Raw genomic sequence first — 20,873 nt, 5'->3', positions numbered from 1 at the left:
CTAATCTCTGCATAGTAGCGGTTCTCAAGTTTCAGTGTGGGGGCGAATCATCTGGCCAGCTGGGATGAAGTGTGGATTTCTGAAAAGATTCTGATTCAATCAGTCAGTCATGGGTCTCAGGAATTGGTAACAAGCATCCCCAGGCCCTTTTCATACATACGATGGTGAACCACACTTTGAGAAGCATTGCTCCATTGTACCGTCCAATAGATACATGGCATGAGCCATGTATGTAATTTTAAATTTTCTAGTAACCACATTAAAAAAGAAACTGGTGAAATGTTAATAATATATTTTATTTAACCTAGTATATATAAAATTTCATTTCAACATATAGTCAACATAAAATTATTAGTTAGATAATTTACATTCTTTTTTTGGTACCAAGTCTTCAAAATCTGGTGTGTATTTTATACTTGGAGCTTGTCCTGAATTCAAATTAGCCACATTTCAAGTACTCAATAGCCACATGCAGCTAGGGGCTATTTGTTTTGTGCTGGTCTGAGCCTATTGACAGTGATGTCTGGCTAGAAATGGGGGCACTCACCTGGGCCTGAGGCGAGCCCCACAGACATCTCCCCTTTCGGAGCGATGCTGTGGCAGGACTGACCCTTGTGGTTCTTCTGATGGCAAGATGCACGTCAGCAACAACGTCAGGGAATGAAAAAACAAGGTTTATTACTCACAGGTTCTGGAGGGTACACAGCACACCCAGAGCCACACAGCAAGGTCAATATGAGTTTGATATTAATTTATGAGCTGATTTAATTTCAATTCAGAAATGACTTCCAACCCAACAGATAATTTGGTGTTTTAGAAAAAGACATTGTAAGCATCTCCCACATCCTAGGAGGTGGTGAAACCAGCCCAGCCAGGATAAAGTGAAGACCAATTCTATCTCCACCACGTGGCTCTGGACCATCGGGCAAGACGGGCTTCCCAGTCTTCACGTCAAAAGGCTTTGCTCCAGACTAAAGACCTGTGGGGCGCATGTCAGGAAGCCAAGGGTAACAGCATTCTGGTTTATCACTGCAGGCTTTTATCCCACCCTCCCAGGCCTGAGCTGTTTTAAACTGCTACAGAATGCCCCAAACATCCTCTCCCCTCTCTTGATAGTCCTCTTTTCTTCTTTCTTTCACTACTCTCTTCTCTGAGGGAGAAGCAAAATTCAGTAGGAAACAATGGAAGGGTTGGGGAGAAAACGGAAAGATGAAAAAGAGCAAAGCTTGCCCTCCTACACCCAGGCCTTATGTCCTGCTTTCACTAGGCAAAATTCAGAAAGACAGTGGCGTCCCCTGTCCTCAGAGTCAGTGGTTCCTTCCTCCGTGGTGAATCGAGGCAGAAGTGCTTCCCATCTGGGCGGGAAGGACTGAGGACTAGTGGCAAGTCTACACTTTGGGCTGAGGTGCTGCTCAGCAGACGCTAGGATATCCGGCCCCTCTGGTTTCAGAGATGGCCTCTGGTGGGTGCAACTGGCCTCAGGAACATATTCAACATGTGCAGTGGGTCTTTTCCGTTGGACCCTGGGCCACAAGAACTGGACTGGAATCCAGGGGGAGGTTGTTCAGGGCGGTCTCCCCATACAACTGCAGGCTGTTGCGGGCTATCAGCTCTCTGGCCATCAGCACGAAGACTTCGTCTATGTTCCTGGACTCCTTGGCAGATGTCTCCAGAACAGCAAGGAGGCCGTATTTCTCAGCCAGTGTGCAGGCATCCTCGAACAGAACATGCCGGTTTTCCCACAGGTCACACTTGTTCCCTGGGAGTGAGAGAGAAGCAAATATTCCACCGAATAACTTAATCTGGTTTTTAAGAAGAACACTTTCGTTTAGCAAATATGCACACATGCATTCATTCACAGTTAGCAACTGAGGGCAAATTTACTGAAATGAAACCACGGATGTATGGAAACAAAGCCACTATCTTAAGTCACTGTTCTGTGAGATCTGTAAGAGCGATGAGAATGGGCCAAAGGTGTGTGTTTTATTGGCTGGGACAGGTGGAGCCTCTGAATTCTCGGGAGGGACTGTCATTCCCTCTAAGTCTAACAAGGTAAAGACTGTGCCAGGCTGACTCTCAATCTTCTCTCTTCTTCCTTCGAATTTTGCTCCTCTTTTCACTCTTTTCCCCCAAACTATAAAGTGTTGGACACCGTGAGACAGGGCTTGGTCTAGCTGAGGACACCGTGATCAAGATTTCTTGGACTGAAGCTGTGGAATGAACAATGATGGACTTTTTTTTAGCTATAATTTTACATACAATAAAATGGACCGGCTCTCAGCGTACAGGTCAATGAGTTTTGACAAATGTATTTGCCCTTTAACCACCGTCCCTCTGAAGATATAGAACATTTTCAATGGCCCCAAAAAGTTCCGTGAGGGGTTTTGCAAGCACGGCCCAGGGTTGACCGTAGGAGGAAAAGCACGGCCTCGCCTCTGCTTCTCCACTTCAGGCCCCGCGGTCATCCAGGACTGGACTTTGATTTCTCTGAGGCGGGAAGCTAAACGCGAAACAGCTTTCCCACAGGACTTGGTCTACTAGATGTCAAGATTTATTACAAAGCTATGGTAATTAAGATGGGCTGGACCAGTGTTTCTTGACCTATTTTTCATTATTGTCCGCAGAAGGAGCCTTTTTAGAACTGTTTTTTCATAATGACCCCTCCCCCCCATGAACAACTTTAAAACTTTTTATTTTGAAACAATTGTAGATTCAAAGGAAGTTCCAAATATAGATAGATAATAGATAGATAGATAGATAGATAGATAGATAGATAGATGGATAATGTATATATCCAGGGGGTCCAGTGTACCCCTTACCCTGTTTCCCCCACTGGGAACCTCCCGCACACCTATAGTACAATATCATCTCTAAACCAGGACACTGACATTGGTACAGCCCACAGAGCTTATTCAGATCTTGCCAGTTATCCGCGCACTCCCCTGTGTGTGTGTGTGTGTGTGTGTGTAAGTATATGCAATTTTATCACACGTGTACGTTCCTATAACCACCCCGCAGTCAGATACAGAACAGTGCCACCACCACACAGTGCTCCCTCATGCTACCCTTTTATAACCTCCCACCACTTCTAATCCTCAGCCCCTGGTAACAACTGATCTGCTTTCCATCGGTATAATTTCATTATTTCAAGAATGCTATACAAAAGGAATCATACACTAGGTAATCCTTTGAGATTGGCTTTTTTTCTCTCAGCATAATTCCCTTGAGATCCATCCAGGGCATTGCATGTGCCAGTAGTTCATCCCTTTTCATTGCTGAGTAGCGTTCCAAGGTATGGATGTACCATAATTTGTTTAACTATACACCCAATTGAAGGAAATTGAGCTGATTCTAGTTTTTGCCTGTTATGAATAGAGATGCAATGAACATTTGTGTGTAGATCCTGTGAAATTTTAATACCACAGACATACTGTATATCTGGTCCTTTGGAGGGCCACGAACCATTGTAATATCCAAGATACTTTGTCCTCCAGGACAATGCATGAAATAGACCGAAGGAGCAGAATAAAAAGTTCAGAAACAAACTCATGAATATATGTACCCTTTATAGAAAGATGGTACCAGAGAGCAGTGAAAAAGGTTGCCTTTTTAGTAAATAGTACTAGGACAACTGAGTCTTTATACAAAAAATTACACATTTTTAGTTCATACCTCTCATCACACACCAAAATGAACTCTGCGTAGATTGCAGATCTAAATGTAAAAGTCATAATAACAAACAAACAAAGCTTCAAAAAGATAATATAAGAATATCTTGATGACTTCAGTTAGGGGGAATTTCCCTAAATAGGACACAGGAAGCAATAATCATTAAGGAAAGGACTGATGGATTGAAATCTATTAAAATTAAGAATGTCTATTCATCAAAATACACCATCAGCAGAGTGAAAAGGTAACCCGCACGGTGGAAGATGTATTTGCGACACATATAACCAACAGAGGGTTCTGACCTCCTTCGAGAGAACCTGCTGCAGGGAGCACAGGTGACAGCAGCCCAGCTGCTACCCCCTCTACCTGTCACCATGCTAGTGCAGAGGCCGCTGTGGGGACACGCATGCAGGCCCAGGCCTGCAGGGGGCAGGATTACATTCCTCTGTCAGGCAAATTTGGCTCAGGGCTGAATGAACCTTTCCGAGAACTGTGCTCGGTCTGACTCTTCTCTCCTTCCCAGCGGCAGGTCTGCATCTCATAGAAAACTCTCTCTGCCGCCTTCTGCTCTCTCTTCTTTATCTCTCACTTCCATTTCTCCCAATAAATCTCTTGCATGTCTATCTAATCCTGACCCAACAACTTCCCAGACGACCCAAACACACATAGATTCGTTTCCAGAAAACATAAGCTACTTCTAGGAATCAATAAGAAAAAGACAAACAACAAGTAGAAAAATGGGTGTGAGACTTGAAAAGCTCCGCACAAAGAGAATCTCCGAAGGACTAACACATGTACACAAAGATGTCCAACCTTATTAAGGAAGAAGGAAACACACATTCATTCACCAGTGACACCATGACTCACTCATCAGGATGCATGAAATTGAAAGGACTGACAATAGCAAGGGCTGGGGAGGATGCAGAACAACTGGAATTCACATACCCTGCTGGGGGGAGTGTAGAGGCCAACAAGCACCTTAGCAAGTGGTTTGAGAATTTCTGCTAGAGTTGCCAGACCGTGCAGTTCTGCTCCCAGGTATGCACCCAACAGAAACGTGTGCCCGTGCATATCAAGAAAGATACACAAGAATGTTCAGAGCAACAATTTTCCTAATGGCCCCAAACTGAAAACAACTCCAGTGTCCATCACCAACAGAAAGGAGAAATACTTTGTAGTGTATTCGTGTAACTGAATATTATACAAATTATGCAAAAGAATCAGTTATAGCTACATGCACTGATGTGGGTGACACTCATAAAACTTAATGTCGAAGGAGAGAAGCTTAGACAAAAAAGACATTCTGTGCGATTCCACTTATGTAAAGTTCAAAAACAATAGCAAAATAAAACCAGCATTTAGAGATGTGGGTTAGGTGGTACAATGATAAAGAAAAGGAAGAGTGATTGCCGCAAGAAGTCATAGCCTGCTTACCTTTGGGGGGGAAGGAGAGGGGGGAATGGGGGGAATTGAGAGGAGCAGGCAGGGGAGCTTGGGGGAGGGTGCTGGCAATGTTCTCTTTCTTGACCCAGATGGTGTTGACACAAGTGTCTCCTTTGTGACAAATCAACGTTTGTGTACCTTTCTTTATGTGTGTTTATATGTCCCAATAAAAAAGACTGAAAAAAATACTTTCCCAGCGTCACAGTCGCCAACCTGCTCACTGACAAAGCTAGACTTAGATGATAATTATCCCCCAATGACTTTATTCCAAGAATCTTTCCAGTGGACAATACCACCTTCTGCTATGGCGGTAGGCTGGAAAATGACCTCCAAAGATTCCAGGTTCCAATCACTGGAAAGTGCACATGTGACCTGATGTGGGAAAAGGATCTTTGTAGATGTGATTAAGGTAAGGATCTTGAGACAGGGAGGTAATCCTGGGTTAGCTGGGTGGGCCTTAATGACACCACCTGTACCCTTATAAGAGTAGGGCAGAGGGGGAGATTTCACACAGAGGAGGTGATGTGGAGACAGAGGCAGACACTGGAGTGACGCAGCCACAAGCCAAAGAATGCTTCAGGTCTTTAGCTCAGAAGCTGGAGGACGCAAGGAACAGATGCTCCCCTAGAACTCCCAGAGGGGCATGGCCCCCTCGTGATACCTTGGTTTTGGTCCAGTGATCCTGAGTTCAGATTTCTGGCCTCCAGAACGAGATAGAACAAATTTCTGTTGTTTTAAGACACCTAGTTTATGGGAATTTGTTACAGCAGCCACAGGAAACGAATCCAGGTACCTCCAAGAAAACTGTATGCGTTTTTATAGCTAGTGAGGTTTAAGTTCAGGCCACAGCTCTGCTTCTAGAAGAAACGTGTCAGAGCCCTTGGTGGGGAAAGTGGTGTCGTAGGAGTGGGAATCCCTGAGTCAGGAGTCTGGTCTGCCCCTTGCATCCCTCACTTTGATCTGCAGATTCTGGGCTGGTGATACCGGCCCTGAGATCAGTTTCCCTACGTTAAACCCAGCATATATGAGATTAAAACCAAAGCATGCATTCCCTGCTTACTCCCTGGCTTCCTGGCTCCAGAATCCACTCTACGCCATGGAGACAAATGGCCAAAGACAACCACCTGGATTTGTTATCTCCTCCCCGTAAGGGGCTACAGGCTGGTGGGAAAGCTGCTGACCAACAAGGTCACGGGCTCCCTCCTCTCTGCAAGTAGTCTCAAGGCCATATGCTCCCTCTCCCCTACCTAAAACCCCAAATAAAAACCCTTTCTTTTAGCTTTTCAGGGAGTTTGGGATTTCAGCGTTAGCTGCCCTTTCTCCTCGCTCAGTGCTGTCCAATAATAAAATTCCTACAGGGGCTGGCCCAATGGCCGAGTGGTTAAGTTCGCATGCTCTGCTTCAGCGGCCCAGGGTTTTGCCAGTTCGGATCCTGGGTGCTGACATGGCACTGCTCGTCAAACCATGCTGAGGCGGCATCCCACATGCCACAACCAGAAGGACCCACAACTAAAAATACACAACTATGTAACAGGGGGTATTGGGAGAAGAAGGAAAAATTTTAAAAAATTAAAAAACAAAATTCCTATGTTCTTCCACTACATCTGGTGTCAGAGATTGGCTTGCTGTGCAACAGGTGAGCGAGCTCACTTTGGGTTCAATATCACTGGGTTGCACTGGTTCTGACTTTTATGACCTGCTCCTCCCACCTGCCCCATTGCCACACCAGGTTAACACCGTCCTGCCTCGGAACAACTGGTGGCTGCACCTCAGGATGAGCCAGGACAGCTGGTGGGTGGGGAAGAAACCACGTGCTTGCTGCCTGCAACCCAAGCCCTCACTTGCTAAGTGTACTGTGCTGAGCACCCGGAAATTTAGGCCCTGCCCCAAAGGAAGAGGTTCTTCATCTTGTTAGGGAGGCAAGAGAGGCACACAGACAGTTAAATAGCTATACCCAACTTTACCGATCCAAGAAAGGCCATGAAATAATATATGCTAACGACCAGGTGAATGGCACAAGTTGAGTAGCACAGGTGTACAATCCCTTATCCACATTTCCCAAAATCCAAAACCTCTGAACCCCTAAGTTGTTTGGTAATTAATCTGACAGTAAGATCTGCCCTACACTGGCCATTTGAAGTGTTTATTTAACCCACTTTGTATGACTATTCATACACTTCACTGTAGGAATATTAAAGCATTTGACCACGGGGCGCTGGCCAGGTCCTGCTGAGGGTGTTAAGTAACATAGGATGCGACCCCCTAAGATCTGACAGACGCTGAACTCTGAAATCTTTAGCTCTAAGAGTTTTTGCTGGGAGATTGGAGACCTGTAAATATGATGAGTTGAAGTGGAAGGTTTGCCTGAGACCCTAAGGGGACAAATATCAGATACCAAAGATAGTTATGAGACAGAGGTCCAGTAAAACCTACAAAAGGAAGCTGGCTCCTTACTCTGACGCAAGGTATGAAGAGTTACAATCACGAACAGAGCAAAGGGAGTGAGAAAGATCAGCCAGCCATCTCCAGGAGGAAAGCAGGGGGCCCTGTCGGTGGAGCTTGGGAATTTGTGCGTTATCTTGAGGGTAATGGGGGAAAACCGAGGATTTTAAACAGAGGGACATAACTAGGAGCTGGGCTTCCTGTGAACGGCCGGAAGAAGAGTACAAATCAATGCACAAGCATCTCTTTGACATTTGTGTGGTGGCGAAGTGGCTGCTGGGGGTTGGGGTAAACTTGGGAGAGAGAGAGATGCTTGGGTGAAGAAATGTGGAGACAGCATGGAAAATATAGTGAAAAGGGCAGGGACACTTACGTGAGGGAACCGCACATTTGAATTTTCTAGATCAAGGGGAGGAGGCCACTGAGAGAAAACAGGAAGACCCATTGTGTCAGTCCTCGAGACTGGACATGTCATAAACTGGAACGCTGGGGACACGTCCAGATCATCTTTGGGGGCATTTCTAGAATGAATTAAGAAGTGAGACAGAAGTAGTTGTTACAGGAGACAGAGCAGGGAGTAAATGGCACAAAAACTGTGTGAGATTCCTGGAAATCCCACAACATCGTGGCGTTTGTTACCCTCCTTTGCCCCATCTGTTTCTGCCGCAGAGTAATTGGTAGTTAAGGGCGGTGCCCAGAAGCGAGGCCTGGGCATGGAGCAAGGGTGTGGTCTTCCAAAGTTAGCTCCGAGGGGAGGGAACCCCAGAGGGAGGGCAGCTTTGCATTGCAGGCTTCGAAGCCCTGAGGAAGGCCTGCTTCAGGGCTTCCTGGGAGGCACGTAAATTTAATGGAAAAGAGATCCAGTCCACCTTCCTGGGGAAACCTCAAGTGTGAAGAGAACGGCTTCACGCCCCTCAGTGAGATGCATGTTACTCACACCCATGTGTCCCCTCTCTGGGAGATATCCCCAGTGGTGGGTTTCCTGCCATCCCTGGAGGTCACGAATGTCCTTTGCTGTCTGCTCAGCTCTTCAGCCCGTGGGCCTCTGAGCCCCTCTGTACAGCACAGCAGAGTCTCTCCTCATCTTTGCTCTAGTAGGAAATAACAGCTTCCCTTTACTGAGGTCTTAGCACTGTGCTAAGTGCTTTCTATAGGTTACCTTATTTGACCTTTCAACTCAACAGTATCTTTGAAGTAGGCGCCAGTTTTATAGATGAGGAAGTAGAAATTTAGAGAGTAAGTCACAAGCCCAAGTTCAGACAGGAAGGACAGAGAGGGAGATGTGAATGCAAATCTGTCTGGCCCCCATGTCCAGGCACTAGAGTAGACACAGACAACGCCTAAACCAGAGCTTCTGGGAGCTCCACGTCACTGTCTGGCCTAATCAGCTACTGGAAAGCAGCTGGAAAGGAACGAAACCCACGGGGGACTCTGGGAACCAAGTGGCATGCTTCAAATCCCGCCTCATCTCTCAGTAGGTAACCCGGCTGAGTTACCCAGCAGGATACTTAACCTCCAGATGCCTCGGTTTCCTAATCGGAAAATGAGGCTAGTAGTCTCTGCTCCTTAGAATCGTTGGGAGGATTAAATGAAGTAACCCAGGAGAGGACTCAGAACAGCGCCTGGACCCTACTAAGTGTTTAGTAAATGTCACCCGTCATCAGCATCTTCCTAGCATCGCTTCTGTCCTCGAGCCTCAGGGGTGGGGCCCTGCTTGTCAGGGAGCAATTGTCATGAAGGGTGTTGGAAACCGTGGCCAGCTTCCTTCTCGGCACTTCCCAGAAGTGGTTGTTGTGGGAGAAATATAGCTCTTTTCAGCGTTAGTGTTTATTTTTATAACTCTGAACTCTGCCGTTAGAACTGTCATTTACATCTGAAGTCAAATCACAAAAGCTTCTGGTCCCAAAGGGAACCTTTGGGTGAGAGGTTAGAGAAGAAAGGAGGCATCTCGCTCCTCCCAGAAGAGATGAGTTGCCCCCTATGTGGTAGCCCTCCCAGCCTCATTAATCTCTTTTCTGGTTTCTGCCATGTGGGACAAGACACAGCCCCTCTGAAAAACCGCGAGGACGAGATGTGAAGGGCCTTGACTTGGGCAGCAGACTGTGGAATCTGGGGCTTTAAGATCTGATACAGCAGGAAGGGGCGAGCCCAGTCCAGGCTCTCAGAACGACTTTGATTCTTAAGTTAGGAGAAGCAGAATGAGTCCCAAAGCAGCATTCTCTCCAAGTCTGTGCATAAGATAGGGGCTAGACTATGAAACAGAAAAGACTCAGGAAAAAGATGGTTCTAAAACAACAAGTTCTTTCTGGAATCATGACAGTAATAATAAATGGACTAGATGTGCCAATGACCTCTTCTACGGCCCAGCCGCAGCCAGGCTTTGCATCCCGGGACTGCCTCCGCCGTCAGCCCCCAGCTGCTTGGTCCAGGTGGGCACCTTATCCCAGGCCTGCGCATCCTTAGGTTGGCCCGCAGCTTGGGTCAGGCTTTGCCATGGAAAGGATTGCCTTTCTAAGGAATGTGAGCTAGTGGATACTGAGAGAATGCGGGGATTTGTGACTGGAGCTGGCGGGGGAAGGAAGCTTTGACAGACTCCATGAGGGAGGGTTCAGGGGTGAGACAGCGTGGCAGGCCCCCGTGATCCTGCACGTAAGATGCAGCTCCAAGTCAGAGGAAACAGATGCATGATGGAGGGCAAGGAGGCTGGTTCACAGAGCCCAGGCCTGAGAGGAGACTGTCAAACTTCTCGCTTGTTAGTGGTGGCTGGGCTCCACTGTGGTTCCTGCTCTGGCTGGGGTTTGACTGCTGGCTTTTCCTAGATCCCAGGGACTTGTACCCTCACCATAGGCCCCCATTCTTTGAGGAACATAAATGAGTTAGTTCCTTCAAATAAATGAACCTTCTAGAAACAAATCCTATCCCTTATTCAGCACTTAACTATGTGTCAGGCACTCCTAACAAAGTACACACATTATCTCATCAAATCTTTACAACCACCCCAGAAAGTATTAGTTGCTTCTTATAGATGAAAAAACTAAGTCTCAGAGGGTAACTTGCCACAGAGCCAGGATATGCTTGTCTATCGATAAATCACCCATCAAACATGGTATGTTTAGCTCTTTCTCAGTCTGATAGCTAGCTGTCTAGACCTGTGCTCTGCAAACTTTAATTTGCATATGAAGCTCTCTAGGATCCTGTTAAAATGTAGATTCTGATTCAGTAGGTCTGGAATGGGGCCTGAGACCTTGCACTTTCAGCAAACTCCAAGGTGATGCTGATGCTGCTGGTCCACAGACCAAGCTTTAAGTAGCAAAGGCCTAAGTCAGTTTGCCAGAATTAAGCAGCCACTTGGGAAACTGTAGTGTACTTTGGAGGGAGGAAAAGGCAGCTCTGCCAGCAAAAACTAAAACTCTAGAGAAGTGACAGAAACATTACACTTTCTGAATGTGCAATGGGTTTGCTCACATTTCAAGCTGTGAGTTCACTTTGGGGAGTTAAAGTTACTGTTAATTTTGATGGTAGTTTGTTGTTAAGATTCATTGGATCTTAACAGGTGTAAGAAGTCATTCAAGGGTGTAGTCAGTTACATTCACCTGAGTGGCTCCCTCGGGGATTTGGGTACCTCTGACTCTGAACCTCAGACTACAGAGTACTTCCTGTGTTCCTGTGTGGTCTACACAGGTGTGTGCATCGAATCAGCTGGGGTGTGCCTTCATCTAGATGTCTGGGCCCCATCCAGGTGTCCGGAATGAGAAACCTAGGGTGGGGCCTTGGAATCTGTATTCTTAACAAGTTTGCACCACCCCACTCTCATTCCCAAGCGAATCTGATGGGAATCTCTGGGCGAGACGCCTTCTAGGTCCCGTCCACTGCTTGCACTTTTATGATTTCAGGTTCTGCTGCCATCAGAAATACACGAAAAGAGGAGCATCAGCCCAGGGAACCCATAAAGAAAAGTTAAACGCTTAGAAAACGTCATACCGATCAGCATAATGATCAAGTTCGCCGCTCCATATTTTTCTATCTCGTGAATCCAGTGAGGAACAGACTCGAAGGTGGACCGCCGGGTGAGGTCATAGGCGATGATGGCCGCGTGGGCACTGCGGTAGTAGCTTTGGGTGATGGTCCGGAAGCGCTCCTGGCCTGCGGTGTCCCACACCTGCATCTGGAGAAGGGGTGGAAAGGGGATCTGATGAGGAGCTCCCACACCTGATGGGAACTTGCTCACTTAAGCCATCTGAAAAACAGTTTCCTTGTCTCACTTCGAGATACCCAGATTCAGTAGGTCTGGGGTGGGGCCCAGGAATCTATTTTTTCAGTTGCTTCCCAGGGTAATTTGGATGTGCTTTTAGGTTTGGGAGTCACCACCTAAGGGATGCTTGAGTTGGAAGGGTGAATCTAATGTCCTGGGATCTGGTGTTCTTTTGGTTTTTCACCCTCAGTCACCCATCATCCAGATTTTGGGGTTTATCTTTTGAGCCTGCCCATTGATACTAATACTGGCAAAGGTGACAGCATTGGCTGAACTGTTTTAGATGTTAAAGGACCACTCAGCTGTTCGCGTTTAGGAGTGTTCCCATAATAATACCATCCAAATTACAGTCCCAAGCGGTAGCAGCAAAGTATACACCCTCCAACAGTATGTGAGGGTACTGTTTCTTCATACTCTCACACTATTTATAGTACTTATTATTTTCTTTGTGAGGAAGATTGGCCCTGAGCTTATATCCATGCCCTTCTTCCTCTTTTTTGCTTGAGAAAGATTATCCCTGAGCTAACATCTGTGCCAACCTTCCTCTACTTTATACGTGGGACACTGCCACAGCATAGCTCAATGAGCAGAGTAGAGGTCCACATGCAGGATCCGAACCTGCAAACCCCAGGCTGCCGAAGCAGAGGGCACGAACTTAACCACTATGTCACCTGGCCTGCCCCAATACTTATTTTTTAAAGAAAGTTTGCAAACATACATGAAACTAGAGAGAATAAAACAACAGGCCCTCATATATCCATTATCCAGATTCAATAATTATCAAAATTTTGACACTCTTGCTTCATTTAGCCCTTTCGGTTGATTTCCTTGAGGTATTCTTTTTTTCTTTTTAAAGATTGTATTTTTTTCCCTTTTCTCCCCAAAGCCCCCCAGTACATAGTTGTATATTCTTTGTTGTGGGTCCTTCTAGTTGTGGCATGTGGGACGCTGCCTCAGTGTGGTTTGATGAGCAGTGCCATGTCTGCGCCCAGGATTCGAACCGATGAAACACTGGGCCGCCTGCAGCGGAGCGCACGAACTTAACCACTCGGCCACGGGGCCAGCCCCTCCTTGAGGTATTCTTTTAAAGCAAACCCAAGACCTCACATCATTTCACCCCTCCTTACACCAACATACATCCTTATAAAAATGGACACTTTCTGGGGCCAGCCCCATGGCCGAGTGGTTAAGTTCATGTGCTCTGCTTCGGCGGCCCGGGGTTTCGCCAGTTCAGATCCTGGGTGCGGACATGGCACCGCTTATCAGGCCATGCTGAGGCGGCGTCCCACATGCCACAAATAGAAGGACCCACAACTAAAATATACAACTAGGTACTGGGAAGATTTGGGGAGAAAAAGCAATAAGAAAAAGGGACATTTTCTTACATAACCACAATGTCATTATCACCGCTAATAAACTTTTCAATAACTCCTTAGTATCATTTATTTATTTATTTATTTATTTATTTGAGGAAGATTAGCCCTGAGCTAACATCTGCTGCCATTCCTCCTCTTTTTGCTGAGGAAGACTGGCCCTGAGCTAAGATCTGTGCCCATCTTCCTCTACTTTCTATGTGGGATGCCTACCACAGCATGGCGTGCCAAGCGGTGCCATGTTGGCACCTGGGATCCGAACCAGCGAAGCCCGGGCCACCAAAGTGGAACGTGCGCACTTAACCGCTGTGCCACCGGGCCGGCCCCTTGGTATCATCTAATATCCAGACTGTATAAAAATTTTCTTGATTGTCTCCAAAATGTCTTTTTACTGTTCTTTTCATTTAATCAGGATCCCAAACAAGATCTGGTTATTACATTTTCACCAACACTTTTTGATCTTTTCTAATCAAATGGGGAAAAGATAGTATCTCACTTATTTTAATTTGCACTTCTTTAATTGTGAGTGAGGATGGGCACCTTTACATGACATAATTTAGGAGCTAGTTCTGATAAAATCTGTGAAAGAGCAGTTTTGTCCAATCTATGAATTGCTTCCTTTTTGTACTTGGTTGTTGGTCTTTTTCTTATTTATCAGAGCTCTTTTCAAATTAAAGAAATTAGCCCTTTGTCAAGTCCTATATTTGCAAATGTTTCTTTCCAGTTTTTCATTCATCTTTTGACTCTATTTATGGTATTTTTGAGTATGTAGAAATTTGACCTTTATATTGTTATATAGAAATGTATACATTTGACCTTTAGATAATTATGATTGAGCAATATTTTCCTTCATGCATTCTGGGTTCTTACTCAAAAGGCTCATTTTCCCATTCCACAATGATAAAAATAAATACTCCCAGGTTTCGTTCTGGTTCTTTTATGATTTTGTGTTTTCTATGTAAATCCTTTATTCCTCAGATGTGTGCTTCAGTGTTAGGAACTCCGGCTAAAAGAGGCGGAGCCGACCCCGTGCCCCTCTGACCTTCACTTTCTTGCCATCGATTTCAAGGGAGCGCACAGTGAAGTCCACCCCGATTGTGTTCTGCTGTGTCTCTGTGTAGACGCCGGATCTGAAATGCTGCACCACACACGTCTTCCCCACATTGGAATCCCCAATGAGGATAATCTTGAACAAATAGTCGAAGTTCTCATCAGCTGCCCTGGCTGAGCCGGAGAATTGCATGGCTCTTGCCACCTAGAATGGACCAAGGAAGAAAAGAAGGAATTCAGCGTCTCTTTAGCGAGAACCTACCATGTGCCGGGCACTATTCTAGGCACTTGGGGCCCAGGACAGGACAAGACAGAGGGAGGTCACTGCTTTCATAGCACTGACATCCTTGTGGTTCTGAGAAGGACACTAATTACTAGTCAGGTACAGGAGAGCTGTCCCACAAGCCCACACCTGCCCTCGTGGGTTGACGTCAGTTTAGAGGCGTACTCTGAATGAAGAGGTTCTACTGCTACTCTCTGCTGGGCCCAGTACACAGTGAACACTAGAGACCAGGTGCCCCACGCTCCATCGAGTGCCTGGAGAGCAGCAGGATGGCGGAGGAGATGCCCACAGGAGTGTTCACCTGCCATTCATCAGTTGGCAGACATGCCTACTGTCATCCTCTCTTCATCTCACATGGGAAGGAACACTCCCAACTATCGGAAGACTGAATGTCCAGGCAACCAGCAACCAGGGCTGACCAGATCCGACAGAGAAGTCAGTTTAGGGAGGACTGACATGGCCTTTTTCTTCTGTTTGGCACCTAATTTTTCTTGAGTAGGAAATTAGGATTTTGAGACTATTCAAAATGCAAACTGTGGTTAGAATGTTTATGGTACACTTTACCATAGGCCTGAAAATAACGTTTCTAATGACAGTGTTTCCCAAACTGACTGATTACATCAGAATTATCTGGGGGAGATAATTAAAACTATATATTCCTGGAGCCCATCCCAGAATTGCTAAATAGATTTAAAAACATGCACACACAAATATGCACACACTTCCCAGGGGATTCTGATCACCAGCCAGGTTTGGGAAACGTTGATCAACACAATCACTCACCTGAAACTTTATGCCCACCTTCAGCATCTCTGCTGAAATATCCACCTATGCTTCAATATCTTTGATCATGAGCAACTCACTATCTCCTGAAAAAAATCCATTTTGCGTGAGCAGCTCTAACTTGCATGGGGTTGAAATGGATCTCCCTGGGGTTTCCATCAGTTGACCCTTGTGCTACGCCAGGACTCGGCAGATTCCTCTTCCACATGACGGCCCGTCAGATATTTGAAGCAGCAAGCACATCCCCTCGGGGCAAACATCCCTAGGCCCTCCAACTGTTCTTCATATGATATTGTGTTGGATCTCCTCATCAAATGTCTGATAAAAATACATGAAATCTTATTCCATTTGATGATTAAATTTGATGTGCTTCTGCCTTCTTCATTCCTCCCAGTTTTATTCTTTCATTTTCTCTAAAGTCATAGAAAAGGACAAGTCTATGTCATCACAAATTAAAATGCACACAAATATCCAATCTGTGTGTAAAAACCTCAAGCTCTAAATGGTGAAGAAGGATCCCATACCTCTCTTGGACGCCTCTGAAATCACCTATAGTTAAATGATCCAGCAGACAAGAGATACAATCAAACCACTTTTTTTCCCTCTGGCTTTTCAAATAAAGAAAGCTATTCCACTTCCGGCGTCTTATCACTGCAACTAAAGCTGAAATCTTCCTTCCATGTCTCCCCTCCTCAAGTAAGTCCTCATGTTTCCACGGAAGTCCCCTTTAACTTAGCCTAACGCCCTGCAAGGAGAAAGGAGCAGTGTCCCCCGGCGGGCGCCCTCCAACCCGCATCCCGCAGCCTCCACCTTCCTGGTTCACCTGTTGCTTACCTGTCTTTCTCTCTCACCTCCGCTAGCAGGTAATGTTCTCTTTTCTCCTTGTTTTCCTTTTCGGCCCTCGGTGCCCCTTCTTCCTCCTGCCTCGCTGCGTGGTGGGAACTGTAGTTCTGTCCCCAGGTGTCAGGTTTAGGTGGCCTGAGAAAGTGAAAGGAAAGTGCAAACCCTCCCACCGCCCCCGGGCCTGGAGCTGGAGCTGCCGTTGGGTACAAAGCACAAGGTGAGGCGCTGGCTAGCACAGCCACGCAAAGTCCACTTCCCTCCGATGTTCCTGACCTAGCAAAGCCCACACAAAAGGACTAGCCAGTTCACTCAGCCAATACCTATTAAGCCATCCTGTTTCTTCTTTCTGCTCACCTTCTCTCGGGCAGCCTTCATCCCCGATTTTTCCTGCTGTCCCTTGTTTGGCTGGGGTGGGGGGTGGCTAGTCGAGAGGACACAATTTAAAAGAGGATACGGATCTGGGTGTTGAGTCATTTAACTGTTTTGTGGACTTGAATAACTCTTTCTGAGGAGACAGTGAGAGAAAGGAGATTATCAAAGAGAAAATTGAAAAACTAAAAGAACTTTAAATTTGTATGGGAAGAAAGAGCTGGAAAAAAAATTTCTGTTTCCCTCCCTCAAAAACTCTCTCTCAGAACAAAGGTTAACTTCCAGGTGGGAGGAAACCTAGAGTTTATCAGTCCCCCATGCTGGCAGGGGAAGCACAAAGCTGAGGTGAATATTCCCTATTTTTTTCCCCACAGAGTCTGGAAGAGTTACCGCCTCTCATCTCATAGGGACTAGATTTCCTCCACCATATAGAATGTAACATGTAGGCAGTCAAACTATAGGCACAATATGCAAAACAGAAACATGTGGATTGATAAAATATTTAAATTGGTATAGTGTTTTCACACTGTGAGCTGCATCCTATTAATGAGTCATGAAATCAGTTTTAGTGGGTTGCAACCAGCATTTTTACAGAAGAGATTAGGGTAAAATTTCAGACTGTATCTCATGTCGTAAGGCCAAGTATTGTTTTGTGAAAAGTTTGGGTCAGTTGGATGTATGCATGTGTGTACTGGGGGTGATGTAAAATGTATTTCTAACTGTGGGTTGAGATCTACAAAGACTGAGAAGCACTGAAATAGAGGCCAGTTTATTCACCATCCAAGAACGTTCCTTTCTATGATTCCTTCAGGGAACCTTTAAAATATGATCTATCTTATCCCAAATTCCGTTTACACATCTTTAGGAACCTCTCTTTTGGGTAAGAAACCCAGTGCTGGTAGGTAGAGCAAAAAAAAACAAAAGACAGAGCCACAGTCAGCCGTCTATGACTTGGAAACGAAATGTAGGTCAAGATCCACCACAAATGTAAGGGCAGGGGGCAGGAGATAAAAGGCGTTAGATGTCGATGTCAATGAGGTTAGGCGTCAAAATGTTTTCTTCTTCTCCTTGTGGCTACTGTTAAAGAAAAAAAAAATTCAGCTGACTCATACCCAGCACTTGGAGAGCATCTAAAAGTAGAAATCAAACGATAAAATGTCCAGATGGTTATGGAGGTCCAGGAGAGATTCTGCCTCTCCCTATCCCGACCCTCGGCACCAGACCCTCTCCATCAACATGACTACGAATGCCAAGAGCATAGCTTGGGCTCTGGGGAAGAAGGCAGTTGACCTGGGTGTGGTGATACGGGTTATATACTTATTTTATACACACACACATACATATATGTATATATACGCACATATATTTCACAATATATATATTTTACTATTTTAGCCATTTTTTTTTTCAAAGATTGGCACCTGAGCTAACATCTGTTGCTAATCTTTTTCTCCTTCTTCTTCTTCTTCTCAAAGTCCCCCAGCACATAGTTGTATATTCTAGTTGTGAGTGCCTCTGGTTGTGCCATGTGGGACGCCGCCTCAGCATGGCTTGATGAGCGGTGCCACATCCGCGCCAAGGATCCGAATCAGGGGAATCCCGGGCCCTGAAGTGGAGTGTGCAAACTTAACTACTTGGCCATGGGGCGGCCCCTATTTTAGCCATTTTTAAGTGTACCGTTCAATAGTATTAAATATATTCACATTGTTGCGCAACCATCACCACCATCCATCTCCAGAACTTTTCATCATCCCCCACTGAAACTCTATATCCATTAAACAGTTACTCCCATTTCCCCCTCCCCCCAGCCCGTGGTAACCACTATTTTCCTTTCTGTCCCTATGAATGTGATTTATATATATATTTTAAACCCGATGTTTATTTATTTATTTATTTTTGGTGAGGAAGATTGGCCCTGAGCTAACATCTGTGATATCTTCGTCTATTTTATGCCCAATGCCGCCACAACGTGGCTTGAGGAGCAGTGCTAGGTCCGTGCAGGATGGGGATCCCTGAACCCCTGCCCGTCCCCCTCCCCCCAAGCAGAGCGGATGAACTTAACCCACTACTCTACCAGGCCGGCCCCCACAATACATTTTTTAAAATAAAAGTGAAACATTTGGCTGATTTATTGTTACTCACCCTGATATCACATTTCCCTAGCCACACACACCCTCAGGCAACTGGAAATAAAAGTACCACTGTGTTGTGTAAAGGCAGATACAAATTAAAAATAAGAGGCTTAATTCTCCCTGTTGAAAATAAGGGGAGAGATACCCTCCTCCCTTTTCTTTCAATATTTCTTTCTCTTTCCTTTTCAAATATATGTATATCTTTATAATGGCTAAATAACCTCGGGCAGTCTCCCAACTCAGGAATGTTTCCTCCAGGCCCTGGCAGCCATCTTTTGAAACGCAAACATCCAGGGAGATAGTGCCCCTGACTCCCAGTTCCTGTGGGAGGGGAGCCTAACTTCTGTGCATGCCTTGCTCCAATTTGCAAAACTCTCTCTTGTCTTAAAGATATGAGAAGTTTGTTTCTCTCCTGGATAAGCCAACACAGGTCGTTTCCCCAGTCACTGTGATAAAGTTAGGACAAACTATGTGTAACAGAGTGTCCAGTCAAGTCCTCTCATCTGAGGACTAGTGACTGTTTATCTTGAGAACATGCATGTAATGGATTGTGTCTCCTTGGCTATACGAGGGGGCAATCTCTTAGTGCATCGCCAGCGACGTGCATCACGTTCTGGTTTAAAGCTTTTTCGATAATAAAACTGTTTTCTAATCTACTACCTTTGTGGAGAGGTTTTCTGGGTTAGGAGAAGTTTTTTTTTTTTTTTTTTTTACATTATATTTCCCCAACAGTTGAAAGAGCCCAGTAGGGCATAGGACCCCTGTTCAGCCTTGTGCGTTCTAAGGCCTTTAATTTTTGATTGAGGCTGCCAGGATCTTAACATTCATTTGTTTGTTTGGGTGGGGAGAACAGTGAACGATACTGGCAGACTAACGGCCCTGTCTTTACAGGCCACTGTCTTTAATTAAACAAAATCTAAAGCTTACGCCCTCACGGCAGGTCCGTAACACACTTAGCAGCACGTTACTTTCTATAAAAGCAAAGAGCGAATAAAGCTTTTTTGAAAAAAGATGCTCTATAGATCATTTCTCCCCAGATTATATCTTATCCTCCCTCATTGCCTTTTTCCTAACATTTGTGGCCGGCGTTCCCACCCTTCCCCAGCAGCCGGGTCCACAGAGGCCTTCGCCCTGCCATCCCCTCCCACTCCCTCTCACTCTGGCCCGCTCTCACCTCCCGCAGATGAAGCCGCGCGGTCGGACTACAATCCCCAGCATGCCGCGGGGACGGGCGGATCACGTGAGCGCCCGGAAGCCCTGGCCGCCGCGCGGTGGGTGAGGTGGCGGCGGGGGCGGCGCGCAGCGCAGCGGAGCCGAGCGAGCGGAGTCAGGGATCGGAGCGCGGCGATCACTGCGGGTCTCGGGTGCGCGAGCCGCGGCGCGTGGGCCCCGAGCCGAAAAGGACCGAAACCCGGCTTGCGGCGGCGGGTGGGGCCGCCGCACGGGAGGGCAGGTCCGAGGGGCTTCCAGGGAAGGGGAGGGCGATGCGGAGATGCAGATGGTGGCGTCCGGTGGGTGTGGCGCCGCGGGCAGGGCCGGCCGGCCGGCTGCTCGCTCCCTCCGCCCCGGGCCTGGCTCCTCGGCCCCCCGGTGCTGCGGGGCCTAGGGGGGCCGGCAAGGACCGCAGCGGGAGGAGAGCGGGAAGATCCGGGAGGACCCCGGGGGAAGCTGGCGGCCGGGCCCGCGCCAGCGCGGCGGCGGGGGCTTTGTGCAAGAAAAGAGCTTGTAGTGTAGACCAGGGGAAGGGATACTTTTCAGGTGTGGTGGGGAAGCTTTTGGAAAGGATGTACTGAGGCCAAAGAGGGAGAAGGGTCTTCGGGAATAACTGGGTTTTGCTTTTTGGTAACTACCCATGGTCTCAGTCAAGGAAGTTGGTCAGATTGCTTATTCGTCATTCCCTCAGGATTCTTATCTACAGAATGTGGTCTGTTTATTCTCACTTTCGACAGGGAGTAATGGGAATGTGTGCACAGGGTTTTCGTGTTTTCCTGAAATACAAGACTGTAGTTGATCTCGTGGTAACTTTTACTGAAATGTTCTTAGGGAGAAGAATATGTTCCTGGGGTGAGCAAAACGTGACTCTTAATTGCCACCTTCTTTCTTCAGTGTCTTGGTGGTGAATTCTTTCTTTCCCATTTGTTGGATGTTTACTGTGTGCCAGCCTCTTTGCTAGGAACTCTCTATAAATGATCTTATTTAATCCTTAAATGAGGAAATTGAGGCTCAAAGAAGTT

General features: G+C 46.4%; 2 protein-coding genes across 13 annotated transcripts in view; one reads left to right on the top strand and one right to left on the bottom strand.

Moving 5' to 3' along the window:
* Positions 1-275: 275 nt before the first annotated feature.
* RAB19 (RAB19, member RAS oncogene family) lies at positions 276-19,896 on the bottom strand. 9 transcript variants are annotated; one of them, XM_070265997.1, is made up of 8 exons: positions 19,814-19,895; positions 17,285-17,584; positions 16,493-16,643; positions 16,147-16,273; positions 15,296-15,708; positions 14,222-14,434; positions 11,536-11,719; positions 276-1,759 (listed from the first exon to the last, which is right to left on the bottom strand). In XM_070265997.1, the coding sequence occupies exons 5-8, from the start codon at positions 15,320-15,322 to the stop codon at positions 1,491-1,493; spliced, it is 693 nt and encodes a 230-aa protein (XP_070122098.1). In that variant the 5' UTR covers positions 15,323-15,708; positions 16,147-16,273; positions 16,493-16,643; positions 17,285-17,584; positions 19,814-19,895; the 3' UTR covers positions 276-1,490. The 9 variants fall into 9 exon arrangements, with proteins under 9 accessions (XP_070122098.1, XP_070122100.1, XP_014594838.1 ...); XM_070265999.1 differs by having other exon boundaries at positions 15,314-15,708; positions 16,130-16,273; positions 16,493-17,584; positions 19,814-19,896; XM_014739352.3 differs by having other exon boundaries at positions 16,130-16,273; positions 16,493-17,584.
* SLC37A3 (solute carrier family 37 member 3) overlaps positions 19,863-20,873 on the top strand; it is a 41,231-nt gene continuing 40,220 nt past the window's right edge. The window contains exon 1 of one of the 4 annotated variants that reach the window (XM_005609448.4): positions 19,863-20,003. The gene's annotated coding sequence lies outside the window, so the exon portion shown is untranslated. Of the gene's footprint in view, positions 20,093-20,873 lie in introns of all 4 variants that reach the window. The other 3 variants (XM_001496398.5, XM_023639818.2, XM_070265951.1) reach the window with 3 other exon arrangements.

Source organism: Equus caballus, chromosome 4, assembly GCF_041296265.1.
Source record: "Equus caballus isolate H_3958 breed thoroughbred chromosome 4, TB-T2T, whole genome shotgun sequence".
Lineage (NCBI taxonomy): Eukaryota > Metazoa > Chordata > Mammalia > Perissodactyla > Equidae > Equus > Equus caballus.
This window is presented reverse-complemented; position numbering and strand designations above follow the sequence as displayed.